The sequence below is a fragment of the Mirounga angustirostris genome, unplaced genomic scaffold (assembly GCF_029215605.1).
Source record: "Mirounga angustirostris isolate CCGP_5_RB_7025 unplaced genomic scaffold, mMirAng1.0.hap1 SCAF_6, whole genome shotgun sequence".
Classification (NCBI taxonomy): Eukaryota; Metazoa; Chordata; class Mammalia; order Carnivora; family Phocidae; genus Mirounga; species Mirounga angustirostris.
In genome coordinates this window covers 50,945,155-50,966,321 of record NW_026991714.1, presented here as the reverse complement: position 1 = coordinate 50,966,321, position 21,167 = coordinate 50,945,155, and the positions used below count along the sequence as shown (strand labels likewise).

The window sequence follows — 21,167 nt, the reverse complement described above, 5'->3', positions numbered from 1 at the left end:
CAGATAATGAAATGTGGACCCAATAATTTTGAGTGTAGAGGGATACAGTGGGATATTCCAATTACCCTCACCATTCATATATTTATTCATACCAAGCTTCTCCAAGTGTTTTTATAAAATATGCGTGGGGTATAATTCTGTTTATATCTTTTTCTAAAAAGTGCTCACACTTTTAAAGTAGCTCAAACAGAAAACTTCACATTATTTTTGCTTGACCTGCTACTCAAACTACTAACTTCTTCCTTTTTACAAATTGAAAATAACATAAAATTAACTAGACAGTTTAAGATATTATATGGCTTGGTAATTTGGGAAATGGAGCCTCAAATTCTTTTCCTGCTAAGTCTATGGATGCTTTCCTGCTACAATTGCATAATTATGGCAGAGACCACACGATCTTCAAAGCCTAAAGTATCTCCTATCTGGTCTCTTTTCCAGAAAGTTTGTTAACCCCTGCTCAAAGTCACTGTTCAGCTGAGGATGGTACTAATATCTGTGACTATCTGATAGCTATGATTTTACAAATTGAAGGTGGTTTGTCTGCATTTAGGGCTTACAGTATGTCTAGGCAACATTTCAAAGGCAAAGACAATAGCTGCCACAGACTGACATTCCCTTTCTGTTTTAATTAATTAACTAATTAATTAATTAACATAATCTCTGCACCCAGCTGGGGCTTGAACTCACAACCCTGGTCACATGCTCTACCAACTAAGCCAGCCAGGTGCCCCATTCCTTTTCTGTTTGAATGTGGTCTCAACTGGTCAAAATGTTAGATTCTTGGCCAGATCCAGAGGACTGAAGTATGGTATTTGCTGATGATATAAATCTGGTCAATGAATTCATAAGGTAAAGTTAACTAATTTTCCCACCTACTATAAACATACAATTCCCTGGAAGGGAATCCATATACCTTTACATTTATGTTGATATGCAGAATTACAAAGAGGTTGGGAAATATGGACCTTACAAATTATTCATAGTTCATGTGTGTTACTTCTTGAAAAGATTATCTCCTGCCATCTTTGACAAAGACTTTCCCAGCTCAACTGTGGCTCAATAAACTTTTATTATTTTTTGTTATTTATTTTTATTCAAAAGAATTTGTTTCCCTATCACAAAAATTAGATAATCACACCACCAACAGCAGCAAAGTCCATAGAGTTACATTGATGGTGGAGAATTCACTGGGTAGTCCCAATGTCCCAAAGGTCATGAAGGAGAAAAGAAAAGGAAAAGAAAAAATACTCAAAACAAATCCAAAACCCATGATGACTTTGGGGAGAGACATCACATGACAGTTTGTCTTCTCTCATTGTCAGCTGCAGATGTATTTCAGCAGGATCAAATACAGTTTAACTTGAGTAAACCCTTCATACCAACTCCAGCACCTAATTGGGGGGAAAACAGGGAAAAAAGAATCAGTTTAATAAAATCATTTTAAAATATGGAAACAGTTTAATGAATCTTTACTGTATTGTAAATGGAGAACCAAATCAAGAAAATTGTCCTAACTGCTAAAATGTTAAAGAATTTGAAGGGATTAGACATTGATCCTTCCTTCCTTTCAATTCAACAGTTGCAGGAACTCTTTCAGATTAGTTAGCTCCACAGTTAACTAGGGAGCCTTTAAACTACATAAAACATACAGATAAATGAACTGGGTGATAGAACAGTTTTGAAATTTATGTTGGTATCTTTCCATATTCTTAAAGAAAATTTTAAGTATTGCTGCTCAGGATTTTAATCTATTTCTTTCTTCCACGGATAAAGAGTTTATAGCAATCAAAGTATACAGGACCTAAAATCTTGCCTTTTCCTAGCGCTTCATTCATTTTCAAGTCAATCATCTGATGTCAAGGTATTGTGTTAGTTATGAGAGTTCAAGTCCTATCTTGTCATACAAGAAAGTTGTCATACTGCTAAAAGTAAAAATAAGCAGCAGCAGCAATGATCAGTTATAAAAACAGCTGAAGAAATGTCTAAGAAAGGACACAGAAGCTGAGGACAATTATAAGATACTGTCAAAAGGATTATGTTTGATGGAGACTGCAGTCCTAGGTGGAAAGAACTAAAGGAGCAACTTTCCCCTCCTGCTCTGCTAAGGCTTAACTTGTACCTGTGCTTCCATGATGCTTTTTGTCTTTATATTTGGCAAGTAGCCGATTCAACAAAAGAGGTCAATGCCGTTGAACAAAATCTTAAGAGCTGTCACTGAGATTCTATAAGTACATGTATAGTTTTGAGCTTTCTGCAGATACGTTAGCAATCTCAATTGCCTCAAAGGCCAAACTTGTTGAAGAATAAGGTGCGGCTTTTTCAATACATGCCTTGCCATGAGAATAAAGAAAAACTGAGAGACTACAGAGAGCCACATAAAACAGAGACTCCAAGACCTTCTACCATCTTGCTTGAGATTCCAGAACATAACACAATCAGTTCAAAAGCCTGGCTTTCATTTAAGTTGCCCATGGCTCTCTAGTGAGGCTTTCCAAATAGAGAAACTAGCTGTATAAAAAGGAGTATACATGTAAATTAGTATGACCAGCTAACAGTGTGGTTCTGCTTTGAGTTTGCTCAATTCATCACCATAGGACATTGTGTTAGGCTTGGATTTGCTCCCTTGGTTGCTGGGTCATTCTCCACTCAGGATGAGTGGAAAGAAGCCACAGCAAAATTAATGCTAAGTGGCAGAAGACATAGATACATATTATTTTTAAAAGATCACTTCCTGGGCGCCTAAGTGGCTTAGTCGTTAAGCATCTGCCTTCGGCTCAGGTCATGATCCCAGGGTCCTGGGATCGAGCCCCACGTCGGGCTCCCTGCTCCGCGGGAAGCCTGCTTCTCCCTCTCCCACTCCCCCTGCTTGTGTTCCCTCTCTTGCTGTGTCTCTCTGTCAAATAAATAAAATCTTTAAAACAAACAAACAAAAAAGATCACTTCCTGATATTTCTATATCAGCAAAGAATATGTAGAAAGAACTGGCACCCACAGAACTAGTGCTAATCAAACTCATGTACTAAAACCCTCTCCCCAAATGGTGTTTTGTTTAAAAAGTTCACTGCTTAGCTCAAGATTTACTTATCTAGTGTGTCATGCTCAAGTGCTAAATATCCAATAGTATAATCAGATAACATTATTACTTCCTTGAGCTCCTAACTACAAAGAAAAGGATGTGGAAACCTATGTATAAAAAATTTGTGACTGAGACTGTGTGCCAAGAGATATTTAAATTTCCAAATTAAACTAATGGAATGATCACATGATCAATTTTCAGTGAAACCCTAAAATACCTTTTCTTCCCTTGGCAACTGAGGAAAACCCTACTTATCAGGGGAAGAAAAGGAAGACATACATGAGGAAGAGAAGAGTAAAATAAGACCAGATATTTTTAAATCTGGCGAATGTCCCAGCATCCTCTGCTCTCTCTTGGACTTTGTCCACTGACTACACCTGCGTAACAGAAGCAGCAGTGCTTGGCCCACAGTGAATACTTAATAGTCTTTATCTATTTTTCATTCTGACCAACCTATCAATCTATTTGACATTCATATAACCTCCCCTCAAAGCCATTTCATATGGACAGAGACCCATGACTTGGAATGATCTCTAAGGCTTAGTACAACTCTGTATTTCCATGTTATAGTCTGTTAGAATCTAAAAATGGATCTGAATTTAAAATGAAGATGTATACCATAGCTTACCTTAATTGTACCCTGACTGTTAGCAGCGATCAGCACATTGGACTCCTAGAAAAGAATAAGAACTTTTAAAATATAGAGAAGGACTTCCTGGAGGGTAGTACAAGAAAATAATTTCCTTTCACCCGTCTTTTTTCACGTCACCCTAAAACACCAATAGAATCTGAAGTGGAGAACCAACTTTAACATGTTTTAACTATGAATTTTAAACACCAAATCCCATATTTTGAGGATTAAGTTTGAATAAGAAAAATAAAATTTGGGGGCGCCTGGGTGGCTCAGTCATTGAGCGTCTGCCTTCGGCTCGGATCATGGTCCCAGGGTCCTGGGATCGAGCCCCGTGTCAGGCTTCCCGCTTAGCGGGAAGCCTGCTTCTGCCTCTCCCACTCCCCCTGCTTGTGTCCCCTCTCTCACTGTCTCTCTCTATCAAATAAATAAATAAATAAATAAAATCTTAAAAATAAATAAATAAATAAAATTCGAAACAGAATAGGAAAATTTCAAATGTAAAGAAAAATAAAAGAAAAATAGATTACCACTGGAAGGAAAACCAAGAGAAACAAAGACTGAAATAAAACCAAAAAATGAGAATAATTTGAGAAAAACAAAGTACATAATCCTTTCCACAGAACTCTCCCTTCAGTCCTTTTCCTCTCATGAAACAATTGATGTAAAGGCTATCAATATCTCTGGCATAATCTCTATGGAGAGCTATTTGATATCAGGAAACCACCAAAAAAAAAAAAAAAAGTATTCATCTGGCAGAAGAAAGGCTATGTTTCCTTTTAATTATTCAATCACTCAGTATATGCATTTTTAATAACTTTGGTGATTACTTCAATAGAATTTATTTATCGAACGTATCATCTATTATATTCTAAGCCTTAGGAAAAACCATTTCTCTGAAGAGTAGGAAGGGTGGGAAAAGGAATGGACAAAACTGAGTTTACCAGAGAGAATCTCATTAAGTAAGAAGAGTTGGGGCAAGCTTCCTATTGGAAACAGAGAGTCTAGTAGGGCTCTGGAGCTTGGAAGTATATAGAAGTCTTTTTGCTTTTCAGAGTAGGCTGCTAAAAGGGTTACAGTAAACAGATTCAAAACTGACATAGAGACCACATGGCTGATGGAAAAGACCAAGTCCAAATAATATCTATGAGAAAGAGATAAAGTGATAAAACCTCAAAGAAAGATAGGTTCTGCCTGAATATCCTACAGGCTTCATGACAAGGTGAGAAAGAGAAGAAAGAAATTGATTTGTATGCCGGGAAAGTTAATTTAGCCAATATGAGTTAAACTTTAGTTTCTTTGATATAAGAAATCTGTGCTCTATAAACTTATACATTTCTATTTTTTAGCTTTTCCTTTGATTCCTAGTAAAGTGACTCTTGAAAAATGCTCATCTGGTTGCTACTGGTGTAAGAGAAAATAATTTCTTCCACTATCCCCAAAATTTTGAGAATCAGAATATTCCTTGGATGTAGTCGGTGGTAAAAGCATCAATGGTCACAGCAGTATGAAGAAGTAATAAAGAGATGTTTTTTCTGGGGGTGAGCATGGGAATCGCTGATGATGGGGTTCAGGAAACACAGCCCCAAAACATGGCACCTTGACATATTTGAATATTTTAAGCTGAAGGAGTCTGAGAAAACAGCACAAGCAGGAAAGTCACTCTGATCTCCCACTCACTACCCTTTTCCCCCTGAAACAGGTCATAAAACCCTCATGTGAGAGGTGCCTTCCCTATACTCAGAGTAAAGAAGCATCCTTATCTCCAAAGACAAAGGGACACCAAGAAGAATCTGAACAAACAGGACTTGCTAAGTTTCCCCCAACTTTCAACAATTACCTCATACTCCTTAATCTATGCACATTTCTACACCACTACCCACTCTTCATCACACCTAGCATAAAATACAAAGGTCTGTTTCTTTGGGTCTTCATTTCCTTATGAAGGCTCCCAGGTCATGTAAAACTTCTGTTAGAAAAATTTGTATGGTTTTCTCCTGTCAATCTGTCTTGTCTAGTTCTTAGATCCAGCCAGGGACCCTAAGAGGGTTAAGGAAAACTTTCTTCCCCTACAATGATATGTTCCTGGCTGAGGTCTTCCCTTAAATCAACACATTTATTTTTGAAAACAGTAACACAAGTAATATAGTACTCACTATAGAATTAGTTTCAGTATTTACCTTGGGGAGTTATAGGCTACTTCTGGGACCGAGCATAGAATTAATATTTCCATATGGGGGTGGGGGTGGGGTGAGGGGGCAGGAAGATTAATTTGGGATTTATTTACTCTTTTAGCTACCTGAATTAAGAAACTAGTTTGAATGAATTTGGGGTATCATTAGGCAATATAATAACTCACTCTGAGCTGGTCAAAAGGCAGAATTTCTATGCCTGCCTCAGAAAACAACAAAAGCAGCACTGTGTGGTATCATAGGAATTTCTTTCTAGAAAGAATTTAAACAAGCTATGTGATATCACAACTGCAACCAGTGGACCCAGAAATGATTCTTCCATGAACACCATCCAGAAATGAAGCTACAAACAGCAATGATCAATCTAATTTCTGCTTGAGGAAAGACTCCAGTCTCAAAGAAAGCAACTGCAGTCACCAAGAATTACTCCCTCTGCTATGGGAACAAATAATGTCCGGAGGATGAGAAATGTATAGCCTAAGGCACTCTCTCTTTCTGCCATTTTGGTTCTAGTCACCTTTAATACGAACGAAGAAGGCAGAGAAAGCTGGTGGAGAGATAAGGACTTACTCTGGGGGGATCTACCTCTACAAGTTACAGACCTTAAGAATTCTGTAATTCACATTTCTAATTCTTGGTGGAAGGAAAGCTTAGAAAAGCATGGAATATTATCATACAGTATGAAAAACTGGGCTTAATACAAATAAGAGAATCTAATCTAGTTAGATTATCCAATAAGAGGCATTTGAAGTCTATACAATTACTAAGCTAAACCAAAGAAGGAAGATATCTGATAACTCTCCGAAATGAATAATGTTGTTCCTAATCTCAGGACTACCGTGGCATTAATAGATGGTACCATATTACATGCTACCAGAGGGTTAACTCTACCATCTTTTCCTGTGGAAATAAACATCTCATTTACAAATAAGCCAACATAGCTGCCCAGCTGGAATTGCTCTGTGGGACTAATATATAGGTGACAGGGTGTACTAAGAATTCTTAGAAATACTCAAAACTATTCAAATTAACAATGAAAGAAAAATAATAGCTTTACATCTCAGTAAAGATGCCCCTCCCTCTAAAGACCATGAACTTTTATTTTTTATAAAGATTTATTTTAGAGAGACAGAGAGAGTGAGTGTATGCCAGAGAGGGGGTGGGGGTGGGAGGTGGAGAAAGGGGTGGAGGGAGAGGGAGAGACAATCCTCAAGCAGACTCCCTGCTGAGCAAGGAGCCCAACACAAGGCCTGATCCTAGGACCCTGAGATCATGACCTGAGCCAAAATCAAGAGTCAGCTGCTTAACTGACTGAGCCACCCAAGTGCCCCAAGACCATGAATTTTTAACGGGATTTAGGATTAAACTTTTAGCCAAATATTAGCATAACATAAATTAAATTTTGCATGGAACAGAAAAATAAAACCAGATATTTTACTTCAGCATAGAGGTGTGGAAGTGATAAGCACAAGATTATTACTATAGTTTTTGAGTGATTCTTGTTTGCATTTTGAATAACTGGTAATTCTTAGCTGTAGCCAAAGTCTGCCACAGCCCTAATGTACATAAGTTTACTTGCTAAATAAAGTGCCAGCCAGTGTCTCATTATTTTTTTCTTTCTTAAAAACTGGTGGTTTAGACAAACAAAAAAATTGGCAGTTTGGGGGCACCTGGGTGGCTCAGTCATTAGGCGTCTGACTTTGGCGCAGGTCATGATCCCGGAGTCCTGGGACTGAGCCCTGTGTCGGGCTCCCTGCTCCGCGGAAAGCCTGCTTCTCCTCCTCCACTCCCCCTGCTTGTGGTTCCCTCTCTCGCTGTGTCTCTCTCTGTCAAATAAATGAAATCTAAAAAAATAATAAATAAATAAAGTAGAGCTCCAGGAATCTGCATGGGGGTCTGTCTCTTTGACTGTATGTTGTTATAATAAACTGCACATGAATAGGATTAAACTACACAAGGCCAGGAAAATAACAATGAAGAGGGAAAGTACAACTACTGACAATCTATAACATTATCCAACGCCAGACTTCATACAGAGTTAGGAGATGTTTGAGCTTTGAGCAGCCACAGTGAAGAAACCTCACTGAACCATTTAGCGCATTTAGCAGATAGTAGTGCCTTGTTGGTAAGGCTAAATTAGCATTAAAGTAAATGTTTCTCTAGACCAGGGATCAGCAAACTATTGCTTACAGGCCAAATCTAGCCTAATGCCTATATTTTGTACTTCAGTCTTAATGGAACATAGCTGTGATAATTTGATCATATACTGTTTACGGCCGCTCCAGCACTAGAATAGCAGAATGGAGGAACTGCAACAGACACCGTACGGCCTGCAAAGCCTAAAATATTTGCAATGTGGTTAAGAAAATGTTCACTGACTGCTACTCTAGAGTCACCCTAATAAAATTTAAAAACAAGTGTCAAAAAAATCAAGTTTATCTCCAAAAACAACTTTCTATCAAAACAAACTTGGGGGCACCTGGGTGGCTCAGTGAGTTAAGCGTCTGCCTTTGGCTCGGGTCATGATCTCAGGGTCCTGGGATTGAGCCCCCCCAGGGCTCCCTGCTCAGTGCCCCTCCCTCCTCCCTCTGCCCCTCCCCCCACTTGTGTGCTCTAATAAATAAAAATCTTAAAAAAAAAAAAATCCCAAACATTAATACTCTTTTCTTCTTATATCTGATTAAAAAAAATTTTTTTAAGTAATCTCTATACCCAATGTGGGGCTTGAACTAACAACCCTGAGATCAAGAGTCACATGCTCTACTGACTGAGCCAGCCAGACACCCTCAAACTCTAATACTCTTAAAAACATCCAACAAAATCCAGACACTCAACAATGAAGCATTTACAATGTACAGCATTCAAGAGGCAAAAAGCATGACCCAGGGGGAAAAAGAAAATCAATGAATAGAAACAGATCCAGAAATGATAAAGATAATGGAAGCAGCAAAATGAGGACTTACAAAGCAGACAGAACTATACTCAAGTATTTAAAGGAAACAATGAACTTAGTAAGAAAAATGGAACACATAATTATAAAGACCAGATGGAATTTCTTCACCTGAAAAGTACAGTTATCTCAAATGAAAAATTCACTGAATGGACGTAACCATGGATGAAACAGTAGAGACTAAAACATCAATAAATCTGACATGGGAAAAAGAAAATCCAAATGGAAGCAGAAGAGAAAAAGACTGGGAGGGTAAAAAAAAAAAAAAAAAAAAATTAGTATTTGTGTGACCATAGGACAATATGCAATCTAGTAAATGTGTAATTGGAATCTTAAATACAGGAGAAAGGGCAGAAAAAGTATATGAAGATAGAAAGTTAAAAATTTTCCAAATCTGAAAACCATAAAATACCCACATATACCACCACATCGACACACATCATAAGCTACTAAAAATGTGTAAGAAAGAGAAAATCTTGAAAACTGACAGAGGAGAAACAGACATTACATACAGGAACAACATCACCAATTTGTCATCAGAAGCAATGTAAGCCAATAAAACAGTATCTTTAAGGTAATGAAAGAAGAAAACTGTCAACCTAGAAATATTATTCAAAAGTAAAAGATTATTTGCAAAAAAACTAAAGCTGAGATAGCAGCAGGTCTGCACTGTAAGAAATTGTTAAAGAAAGTTCTTATACCACATGAAAACTCAGATCTGAAAAAAAAGATCAAGAGTGCTGTAAATGATCAATATGTGGGTAAATATACAAGATATCTGCTCTCTTGTTTTTTAATTTTCTTAACAGATCATTGTCTGTTTGAAGCAAAAATAATTATCAATGCATTATGGTTATCATAAATAGAAGTAACATATATGACAGCAAAAGTACACGGGATAAAATAGGGAAACAGAAGTATACTGTTCTAAGGTTCTTCCATAATGCATAAAGAGGTACAATCTGAAGACAGACCATGGTAAGTTAAATATGAATATTAAAAACCTTAGAGAAACCAGTAGAAAAGTAAAGAATTAGTATAGCTAGTAAGCTAGTAAAGGAGATAAGATGAATTATAAAAATAATAAAAAAGAAAGGAAAAAAGGAAATGAGAAACATGGGGACATAGAACACATAGAATAAACAGAAAACAAATAGCAAGATGATAGACAAATATCCAACCTTACTGATAAGAAAATGTAAATGGTCTAAATGCTACAATGAAAAGGCAGAGATCGTAAGACTTGATAAAACAGCAAGACCAACTCTATGCTGTCCATAAAACATACTTTAAATCTTTTTATTTTAAAAAACAAAGATACAAAGTAAAAGGAGAGGAAAATGTACCATGCAAATATTAATCATAAGAAAGCTGGAATGGCTCAGGGCATCTGGGTGATGCAGTCAATTAAGCATCCAACTCTTGGTTTCTTCTCAGGTCGTGATCTCAGGGTTTTTGTTTTTGTGTTGGGCTCAGTCCAGAGTCTGCTTAAAAAAGACTCTCTCTCCCTCTGCATCTGTCCCTCCCCACCTCCTCCGCTCATGCCCACACACACATTCTCTCTCTCTTCAAACAAATATATAAATCTTAAAAAAAAAAAAAAAAAAAAAAGAACGAAAGCTGGGATGACTCTCTAAATAGCAGAAAAAGACCTCAGGACAAGGAATATGAGTAGGAATAAAAAGGGACATTTTATAATTAAATAAAGGTCAATTAATTTTAAAAAATCCTAAATGTATATATATCTAAAACTGAGCTTCAAAATACACAAAGCAAAACTGATGGAGCTGAATGGAATAGATAAGTCCACACTTGTGTTTGGACACTTCGATACTGTTTTTTTTAAAGATTTTATTTATTTATTTGACAGAGAAAGACACAGCGAGAGAGGGAACGCAAGCAGGGGGAGTGGGAGAGGGAGAAGCAGGCCTCCCGCCGAGCAGAGAGCCCAATGTGGGGCTTAATCCCAGGACCCTGGGACCATGACCCGAGCCGAAGGCAGACGCTTAACGACTGAGCCACCCTTCTGTCAACAATTCAAAGAATAAGCAGACAGAAAATCAAAGACATAGAAGACTTGAATAATATTACCAAATTGAGCAAATTAATACTTAGATAAACCTCACTTAAATGGCAAAAAATACACATTCTTTTCAAGTGCATGTGAACTATTCACCAGGACACACAATGTGCCAAACCATTAAACAAATCTCAGTAAACTTAAAAGACTGAAATTATGCAAGTATGTTCTCTGACCAAATGCAACCAAAGTCGAAAACGGTAACAAAAAGACACCTGAATTTTTTTCATGAGTATTTTATAGTTTTCTGAGTACAGATTCTTTGCCTCTTTGTCTAGATTTATTCCTAGGTATCTTACGGTTTTAGGTGCAATTGTAAATGGGATCGACTCCTTAAATTCTCTTTCTTCTGTCTTGTTGGTGTATAGGAATGCCACTGATTTCTGTGCACTGATTTTATATCCTGCCACTTTACTGAATTCCTGTATGAGTTCTAGCAGTTTTGGGGTGGAGTCTTTTGGGTTGTCCACATAAAGTATCATATCATCTGCAAAGAGTGAGAGTTTGACTTCTTCTTTGCCGATTTGGATGCCTTTGATTTCTTTTTGTTGTCGGACTGCTGTGGCTAGGACTTCTAATACTATGTTGAATAGCAGTGGTGATAGTGGACATCCCTGCCATGTTCCTGACCTTAGGGGGAGAGCTGTCAGTTTTTCCCCATTGAGAATGATATTCACTGTGGGTTTTTCATAGGTGGCTTTTATGATATTGAGGTATGTACCCTGTATCCCTATACTCTGAAGAGTTTTGATCAAGAAAGGATGCTGTACTTTCTCAAAGGCTTGTTCTGCATCTATTGAGAGGATCATATGGTTCTTATTCTTTCTTTTATTAATGTATTGTATTGCATTGATTGATTTGCAGACGTTGAACCAACCTTGCAGCCCAGGAATAAATCCCATTTGGTTGTAGTGAATAATCCTTTTAATGTACTGTTGGATCCTATTGGCTACTATTTTGGTGAGAATTTTTGCATCCATGCTCATCAGGGATATTGGTCTGTAATTCTCCTTTTTGATGGGGTCTTTGTCTGGTTTTGGGATCAAGATAATGGTGGCCTCATAAAACGAGTTTGGAAGTTTTCCTTCCATTTCTATTTTTTGGAACAGTTTCAGAAGGATAGGTATTAATTCTTTAAATGTTTGGTAGAATTCCCCTGGGAAGCCATCTGGCCCTGAGCTCTTGTTTGTTGGGAGATTTTTTATTACTGCTTCAATTTACTTGCTGGTTATGGGTCTGTTCAGGTTTTCTATTTCTTCCTGGTTCAGTTTAGTAGTTTATACAACCATTTCTTCCAGATTATGTAATTTGCTGGCATATAGTTGCTCACAATATGTTCTTATAATTTTTTGTATTTCTTTGGTGTTCCTTGTGATCTCTCCTCTTTCATTCATGATTTTATTTATCTGGGTCATTTCTCTTTTCTTTTTGATAAGTCTGGCCAGGGGTTTATCATTCTTGTTAATTCTATCAAAGAACCAGCTCCTAGTTTCATTGATCTGTTCTACTGTTCTTTTTGGTTTCTATTTCATTGATTTCCGCTCTGATCTTTATTATTTCCCTTCTCCTGCTGGGTTTAGGCTTTATTTGCTGTTCTTTCTCAAGCTCCTTTAGGTGTAGGGTTAGGTTGTGTATTTGAGACCTCTCTTGTTTCTTGAGAAAGGCTTCTTTGCTCATGGATTGGAAGAACGAATATTGTGAAGATGTCAATGCTACCTAGAGCAATCTACACATTCAATGCAACCCCCATCAAAATACCATCCACTTTTTTTAAAGAAATGGAACAAATAATCCTAAAATTTGTATGGAACCAGAAAAGACCCTGAATAGCCAGAGGAATGTTGAAAAAGAAAAACAAAGGTGGCAGCACAATTCCGGACTTCCAGCTCTATTACAAAGCTGTCATCATCAAGACAGTATGGTACTGGCACAAAAACAGACACATAGATCAATGGAACAGAATAGGGAACCCAGAAATGGACCCTCAACTCTATGGTCAACTCATCTTTGACAAAGCAGGAAAGAATGTCCAATGGAAAAAAGACAGTCTCTTCAATAAATGGTGTTGGGAAAATTGGACAGCCACACGCAAAATAATGAAACTGGACCATTTCCTTACACCACACACAAAAATAGACTCAAAATGGTTGAAAGACCTCAATGTGAGACAGGAGTCCATCAAAATCCTAAAGGAGAACACAGGCAGCAACCTCTTCAAACTCAGCCGCAGCAACTCCTTCCTAGAAACATTGCCAAAGGCAAGGGAAGCAAGGGCAAAAATGAACGATTGGGACTTCATCAAGATAAAAAGCTTTTGCACAGCAAAGAAACAGTCAACAAAACCAAAAGACAACTGACAGAATGGGAGAAGATATTTGCAAATGACATATCAGATAAAGGGCTAGTATCCAAAATCTATAAAGAGCTTATCAAACTCAACACCCAAAGAACAAATGATCCAATCAAGAAATGGGCAGAACACATGAGCAGACATTTTTCCAAAAAAAAAGACATCCAAATGGCCAACAGACACATGAAAAAGTGCTCAACATCGCTCGACATCAGGGAAATCCAAATCAAAACCTCAATGAGATACCACCTCACACCAGGCAGAATGGCTAAAATTAACAAGTCAGGAAACAACAGATGTTGGTGGGGATGCGGAGAAAGGGGAACAGTCCTACACTGTTGGTGGGAATGCAAGCTGGTGCAATCACTCTGGAAAACAGTATGGAGGTTCCTCAAAAAGTTGAAAATAGAGCTACCGTACTACCCAACAATTGCATTACTGGGTATTTACCCCAAAGATACTAATGTAGTGATCCGAAGGAGTACATGCACCCCAATGTTTATAACAGCAATGTCCACAATAGCCAAACTATGGAAAGAGCCAAGATGTCCATCAATAGATGAAGAGATAAAGAAGATGTGGTATATATATATACAATGGAATATTATGCAGCCATCAAAAACCATGAAATCTTGCCATTTGCAACAACGTGGATAGAACTAGAGGGTATTATGCTAAGCGAAATAAGTCAATCAGAGAAAGATATATATCATATGATCTCACTGATATGACAAATTCTTAATCTCGGGAAACAAACTGAGGGTTGCTGGAGTGGTGGGGGTTGGGAGGGATGCGGTGGCTGGGTGATAGACATTGGGGAGGGTATGTGCTATGGTGAGCGCTGTGAATTGTGTAAGACTGATGAATTACAGACCTGTACCTCTGAAACAAACAATACATTATATGTTTTTTTTTTTAAAAAAAAAAAGGATAGTAGGAATGGAAAAATGAAGGGGGGGAATCGGTGGGGGAGATGAACCATGAGAGACTGTCGACTCTGAGAAACAAACTGAGGGTTCTAGAGGGGAGGAGGGTGGGGGGACGGGTTAGCCTGGTGATGGGTATTAAAGAGGGCATGTATTGAATGGAGCACCGGGTGTTATATGCAAACAGTGAATCATGGAACACTACATCAAAAAAAAATAAATAAATTTAAAAAAATTAAAAAAATTTAATGCCCAAAAGGGGAATTTAAGTATCAGAGGGCCTATAATACGTGGCAAAAAGAAATAAAGAAAATCTATGTAAAAAAAAAAAAAAAAGACTCCTGAAAAAAAAATCCCTAAATATTTGGAAATTTTAAATAACCCAGGGCTCAAATAAGATCTCACAAGGAAATGAAAAACTATATTGAACTAAAAGATACTGAAAACACAACATATTGGGGCACTTGGGTGGCTCAGTTGGTTAAGTGTCTGCCTTTGGTTTGGGTCATGATTCCCAGGGTTCTGGGATCCAGCCCCACATCAGGCTCCCTCTCTTGCTGCGTCTCTCTCCGTCAAATAAATAAATAAAATCTTAAAAAAAAAAAAAAAAAAACTCCAAAAAAAGATAAATGTAAGTTAACAGTATCAGAAATGAATGAGGGGATTATCACTAGCACCCTACAGTTATTAAAAGGATAGAGAATAAATAAAAACAACTTTATGCCAAGAAAACTGAAAGGCAAATGAAATGTATAAATTCTATGAAAGATGCAAATCCGCAAATATGACAGAAGAAAGATAAAGTCAGAATAAGAGGAGAAAGGAACACTTCCAAACTCAGTTTAAGTCAAAGTCACAAAAAGACATTATAAAAAAAATGCAGACCAACTGCCTTCACAAACAGATATAAACCCTTAACAAAAAAACAGAATTTTGCCACATACAAAAAGAATAATGCATCATGTCCATCTGGGATTTATCCAGAGATTCTAGTTGGCTTAACATTTAAAAAACAAAATCAATGAATGTTAATTCACCATTTTAAACAAAACAGGAAAATCACATAATCATAATTGACAAGAAAATTCATTTGACAGAATTTAATATTTAATCATAATAAAAACTCCCAGCAAATGAAGAACAGAAAAGAATTCCCTCAAGGTGATAAGGAATTCCTATGAAAAACTTTTAGATAACATCACACTTAATGGTGAAAATACTGAACTCTTTCTCTTTCAGACTAGAAGCAAGGGAAGAATGTGTGCTTTTACCACTTCTATTTAACACAGTATTAGAGGTCCTACCCAGTGTAATAGTCAAGAAAAAGAAAGAAAAAGCACACAGATGAGAAATGAAGAAGTAAAATTGTCTTTATTTGTAAATGACATAACCGCCTATGTAGAAAAGCTTAACAAATCTTCAAAAAAGCTTTGCTTTTAATAATAAATAAACTGATCTAGCAGGGTTGTCAGATTTGATGTAATTGTATCAAAATCAATATATTTCTATAAATTAGAAATGAATAATTAGCAAATGGATTTTATTTATTTTTTTTTTATTTTTTTAAGATTTTATTTATTTATTTGAGAGAGAGAATGAGATAGAGAGCATGAGAGGGGGGAGGGTCAGAGAGAGAGGCGACTGCCTGCCGAGCAGGGAGCCCGATGTGGGACTCGATCCCAGGACTCCAGGATCATGACCTGAGCCGAAGGCAGTCGCTTAACCAACTGAGCCACCCAGGCGCCCAGCAAATGGATTTTAAAAAGATACCATTTATGACCCAGGTGAGGAGCGCCCTCCGGGGTGTGGAAAGAGAACCAAGCTTTACTGAAGGTCTGAAATGTTCCAGGTGGAGTGCTACCTGCTTTTTCAAAGGCATCTAACCTTTAACCCTTACAGCAACTCTCTAAGTCAGCTTTTCAAACCATCGGCTGCAACCCAGTAATCTCTGTCTTCACCCAAAGGCTGCAGAAAATGACCAAGTCCCAGGGACCAGTATCATTCAAGGATGTGGCTGTGGATTTCACCCAGGAGGAGTGGCAGTATCTGGACCTTCCCCAGAGGGATCTATACAGGGATGTGATGCTAGAGAACTATATCAACCTCATCTCAGTGGGATATCAAACCACAAAGCCATCTGTGATCCACAAGTTGGAACAAGGTGAAGAACCATGGATGGTGGAGAGAGAAATCCCAAATTGGAACTATGCAGGTTCCAAAATTCAGGCTTTAGAAGCATGTGGGAGGAACAGCCTGGAAGGATACCCACCAGGTATTTTTAGTGTATCCTCGGACAAGTGTTCTGAGGACCCAGTGGTCCATTTGTCATCTACCCCAGGAACCTCTCTGCCATGCAGCTGAAGGGAACCCACATGCATTTTCTTCACAGAGTTTACCCACCTTCTGAACCCAGATAGAAGATACCAAACAAGTACTGAATTTCCCCCAGATTTCACCCCCATGTGGAGATTGTCAGCTCGGGAAGAACATTGCACAATAGCCTGGTCTAAGCAGAGGTTTTTGTAGTGACCTAGTCCAGCCCTCTAACTCCTCCACACCAGTGCTCAAGTGGCTTGGGGATCCTCCAGGAAAGCCCACCAATTTCCCATGCTCAAGGAGGTATTGCTGTCCTGGCACCCTTCAGAACTCTTGAAGAAGGAGCACAAGGAGAGCCTCATTTCCATGAAACAGGGACCGTGATCTCAGAATTCTAAGTCACAGACTTGGTGTAAGCAGCAGAGTTGACCTACACTCCAGAGTTTATGGCACAGTGTCCTCCTGCCCTTCTTCTGTCCAGAACATTGAAGATTCAAGATAATATCTGCAAGCCATGGAAATCTTGTAAATTCATCATGATGTTTGCACCAAAGGCGCCAAGCCTTTTAAGCTTGCCCCATGTATTCATGGTTCTGTAAATGGTTATTCTGCCCAGAGCCACTGCATGTAACTGTCATTTAGATTTTCACTTGCCTTCTGGTAAAAAAAAAAAAAAAAAAAAAAAAAGATACCATTTATAATGGCATCAAAAACATGAACTACTTAGAGACAAGCTTAAAATATGTGTAAGACCTACACGTTGAAAATATAAAACAATGTTAAAAGATATCAAAGAACACCTAAATAAATGGACAGACATGCCATCTTCATGGACTCCCATAAAACAAGAATGGTTTTATGTGTAAGTCTTGGTACTCATGATGACAAACATTTTTTAACCAGAAGAAAGATAACTATTAAACAAAAAATCAGAATATAGCCCTTTTATTTTTTCCCAAATGTTAAGCATTATGTTAAACTTATTTCTCCTCTCAAAATGAGAATAAGTAATTTTGTAGGAAAAAATTTTGTTAACAAATTTGAATATTTAAACCAAGTAGAAAAATTCTTACAAAAAACTGACCAAAACTGAGCAATAAGACAGAAAACATGAATCATCTGACAGGCACTAAAAAAAAAAAAATGTCAACTGTCAAATATTTTTTTCTACCTCAGGCTTACATGGCTTTATCTACAAGCTCAGTCAAATATTCAAGAATAGTGTACTTCTAGTATCACACATATTTGTCCAGAGAAGACTCCTTAATTTGTTTCATGAAACTTAATATAATTATGAAACCAAAATGTGACAAGAGTAATGCAAGAAAGGAAGGTTACAGGCCAATGTTATTCATGAAAATAGGTGAAAAAATCCCAATGGAATAGCAGCAGGTCAATTTTAACAATATATGTGAATAATACATCTTGACCAAGTTGGGCTTATTCCAAGAGGTAAAACATTATGATCTAACATAAGAAAAAAAATTATCACATCAATATTTAAAAGATAATTATTGTATCATCTTCAATAGGTACAAAAGAAAGCAAGAATATACTCCAGCTTCATTTATGATGAGAACTCTGTGAAGCTGAAAACTGAAAGAAACTTCCTTGTAAGGTTTCTACAAAAATATTACAGCAGAAAGTATACCTAATCCCTTTTGTGAGTAACAAGATGAAGATGCCAGGTATCATCACTTCCATTCAACATTATACTAGAGGATGTGGCCATCAAAATAAAGCAAAATGAAATACAATTAGTTATAAAACTGGGAAAGTAGAGATTAAACTTTCATTACTTGTGGATCATATCATTATGCACATAAAATATTCTAAGAACGTAGAAATGGATAATTAAAATTAATAGAGTTAATAAGCTGCTGGATTTAAAAAATGGGGACAATAACATATCATTCCTCAGGGGTCATTGTGACACCTTTCTTTCTCTTTAATATTTATTGGTTTACTTGAACTGGTAATGTACATATGTGGTAAAATTCAAACAGTACAAAGACTAGGGGAAAAGTATCTCTCACTCCCACTTCTTAAGCAACTACCACGATCAGAAGTGAAATCTTTCCAGATAAACTTAGCATTGTTACTGTGAACTTCAACTGTATGGCAGATCAAGCACACCTTCAGGGCTTTCTCAGGATGTAAAAGAATCATAAGTTTTCTATCTGGTGATTCTACTCTCTCCCTACCTTGTTTGAGTTTCAGGTAACAAACAACCCTACTTCCAACTTGGGATCTCATCCTTGTTAAAGTGACAAGCCATATTTTATATTCAATTCTAAGCCCTTTGATCACCTAAGAGAAGTCTCTAGGTTTCTCTTACAGAAAAAGCAACTCCACAGAGGGTCACTTCTATATTTCTGGACATATTATTAACTGGCCCTCAGGATGAAATGGACTTGACTATTTAAGACAATCTGTATTCTTAAAATCAAATTAACAAAACATGTGGACAAAAATATGCTATATAGATAGCCAGAGTGGCAAAGTGGAATAAACAGTCATTGGAGTCACAAACATTTAAGCTCAATGGTTTAACACTTCCAAACTATGTTATCATGGACAAGTTACATAACCTCTCTAAATCTCACTCTTCTCAACTGTAAAATAAAACTGAGCTAATAGAGCTAATGAAGGGAAGGGAAGGGAAGGGAACTAACAGAGTTGTTATTAAACAAGACACACATATAAGTATCTGGCATAGAATATGCATCTTAGAAGTGAGCATTTTTAGGGGAAAGTTGTTTTAGTTTTTGAGAGAGAGAGAGTGGGGGTGAGCAGAGGGAGAGGGAGAGAGAAAGAATCTTAAGCACGCTCCACACCCAGCATGGAGCCTGACACAGGTCTCAATCTCACAACCGTGAGATCATGATCTGAGCCAAAATCAAAAGTCAGACGCTTAGCCGACTGAGCCACGCAGGCATCCCAAAGGAAAGTTGCTTCTAGTTCTAGGTAAGAGTTTAAGAAAAAGAAGGTAGCCAAACTGTCAAAAATCATGAAAAGATGAAAGGATTATTTAGTAATAATGGGTTTTTTGATTTGGCATTAGATGGCCTGGTGACCTCAAAAGCAACTCTACCTGAAGTTCAAGTCGGTAGCATTACAGGCCTTTGCACAAGTTCCCAGAGCTAACTCAGTGTTTAGGAGCTGACTCTTAATCTCAGGAAACAAACTGAGGGTTGCTGGAATGGAGGGTGGTGGGAGGGATGGGATGGCTGGGTGATGGACACTGGGAGGGTATGTGCTATGGTAAGCACTGTGAATTGTTTAAGACTGATGAATCACAGACCTGTACCCCTGAAACAAATAATACATTATATGTTAATTAAAAAAAAAAAAAACAACAAACTTGGCTTTTACAGAAGCTTCTGATAAAAGCTTTCCCTAATCTCCACGGTGATAAGGTAACTCTCTCCAAATTGCTTCCACAGAAAGAATAATGTCCATTATCACAGCACTTTCATATCATGACAGTGGCTTCTATATAAAGTTTATTAATTCCATGCCATTTTATTCATCTATCATTATCCATCCTTTTATCATTAGAGTACATATTATATCCCAGGTATTGTGCTATATACTGGAGTTCTGAAGATGAGTAAGATACAATGTCTGATCTTGAGATTATAGAGTAGGAGGGGAAATGGACTTTGAAATAGAAAACTACTATCTTATTATAAGAAATACAGAGTTCACAGGGGCAACTGAGGAAGCAAGAAGGAAGTGATCCTCTATCTGGGAGAGATAAGAAAGGCTTCATACATAAGACCACAAATGAAACATGAACAAGTAACAGTTGAAATTTCTCAAGAGAAAAGATAGAGGATATTTTTTTTTTTTTAAGATTTTATTTATTTGTGAGACAGCAAGAGCGAGAGAGCACAAGTGGGGTGAAGGACAGAGGGAGAAGCAGACTCTCTGCTGAGCAGGGAGCTCGATGCAGGGGCTCGATCCCAGGACTCCGGGATCCTGACCCGAGCCTAAGGCAAACGCTTAACCGACTGAGCCACCCAGGTGCCCCAAGATGGAGGATATTTTAGACAAAGGGACATGGTTATGCTAATGCCATGAGTTTGGGGGGAAAATGGTATTTTGGGGTGATGACAAATTATGAGTCAGTTTTTATATTAGTTGATTAGATGAGAGGAACAGGTTGTGGTAAACACGTAAACTATTCTCTCATACCAGAGTTAGGATTTTATTTATGGATAACAAGGGGCCAATGGCAAGGAAAAGACAGAATTACTTTTTTTCTAATAGTGTTCTATTCCCTCAGTGATGTCTCACTCCCCTCCCACAACCCCCAAGGCACCTAGAGTCACTGTCTTTAATCGTATCACTTAATAAAACTCTTAAATCCACATCTATTAAGTTAAGCAAGTGAAATTCTTACAAAAAGCCAAAAACAAAAGGTTGTATGCCAATAGGTAGGAGACAATACCTGTATCCTCAAACATACTTCAAAAGCTGGGGTTTTTTAAGTAGGCTCCAAGCCCAGTGTGGGGCTTGAACCCACAACCCCTAGAACAAGAATTGCATGCTCTACTAAGCCAGGCAAGCACCCCTAAAATTGTTTTTATTTTTTTTTTTAATTTTATTTATTTGAGAGAGAGAGACAGAGATAGTGAGAG

The 21,167-nt window shown here is 37.5% G+C and overlaps 2 protein-coding genes across 11 annotated transcripts in view; one reads left to right on the top strand and one right to left on the bottom strand.

The window, feature by feature from the left end:
* Nucleotides 1-1,050: 1,050 nt before the first annotated feature.
* The window catches only part of COP1 (COP1 E3 ubiquitin ligase), a 263,344-nt gene continuing 243,227 nt past the window's right edge, over nucleotides 1,051-21,167 (bottom strand). For all 10 annotated transcript variants that reach the window (XM_064594283.1, XM_054508049.2, XM_054508051.2 and 7 more), the window contains 2 exons: nucleotides 3,705-3,749; nucleotides 1,051-1,391 (listed from right to left, as the gene is read on the bottom strand). In XM_064594283.1, the coding sequence (XP_064450353.1) occupies nucleotides 1,374-1,391; nucleotides 3,705-3,749 (63 nt within the window). In that variant the 3' untranslated portion in view covers nucleotides 1,051-1,373. The remainder of the gene's footprint in view (nucleotides 1,392-3,704; nucleotides 3,750-21,167) is intronic.
* LOC123842406 (zinc finger protein 300-like) lies at nucleotides 16,180-16,566 on the top strand. The gene has a single exon (XM_045871737.1). It carries the CDS (start codon nucleotides 16,180-16,182, stop codon nucleotides 16,564-16,566), a length of 387 nt encoding a protein of 128 aa, XP_045727693.1.

What these genes read in the sequence shown, in the direction of transcription:
- LOC123842406 (XM_045871737.1), top strand. Translation starts at nt 16,180, where the DNA reads ATGACCAAGTCCCAGGGACCAGTATCATTCAAGGATGTGGCTGTGGAT.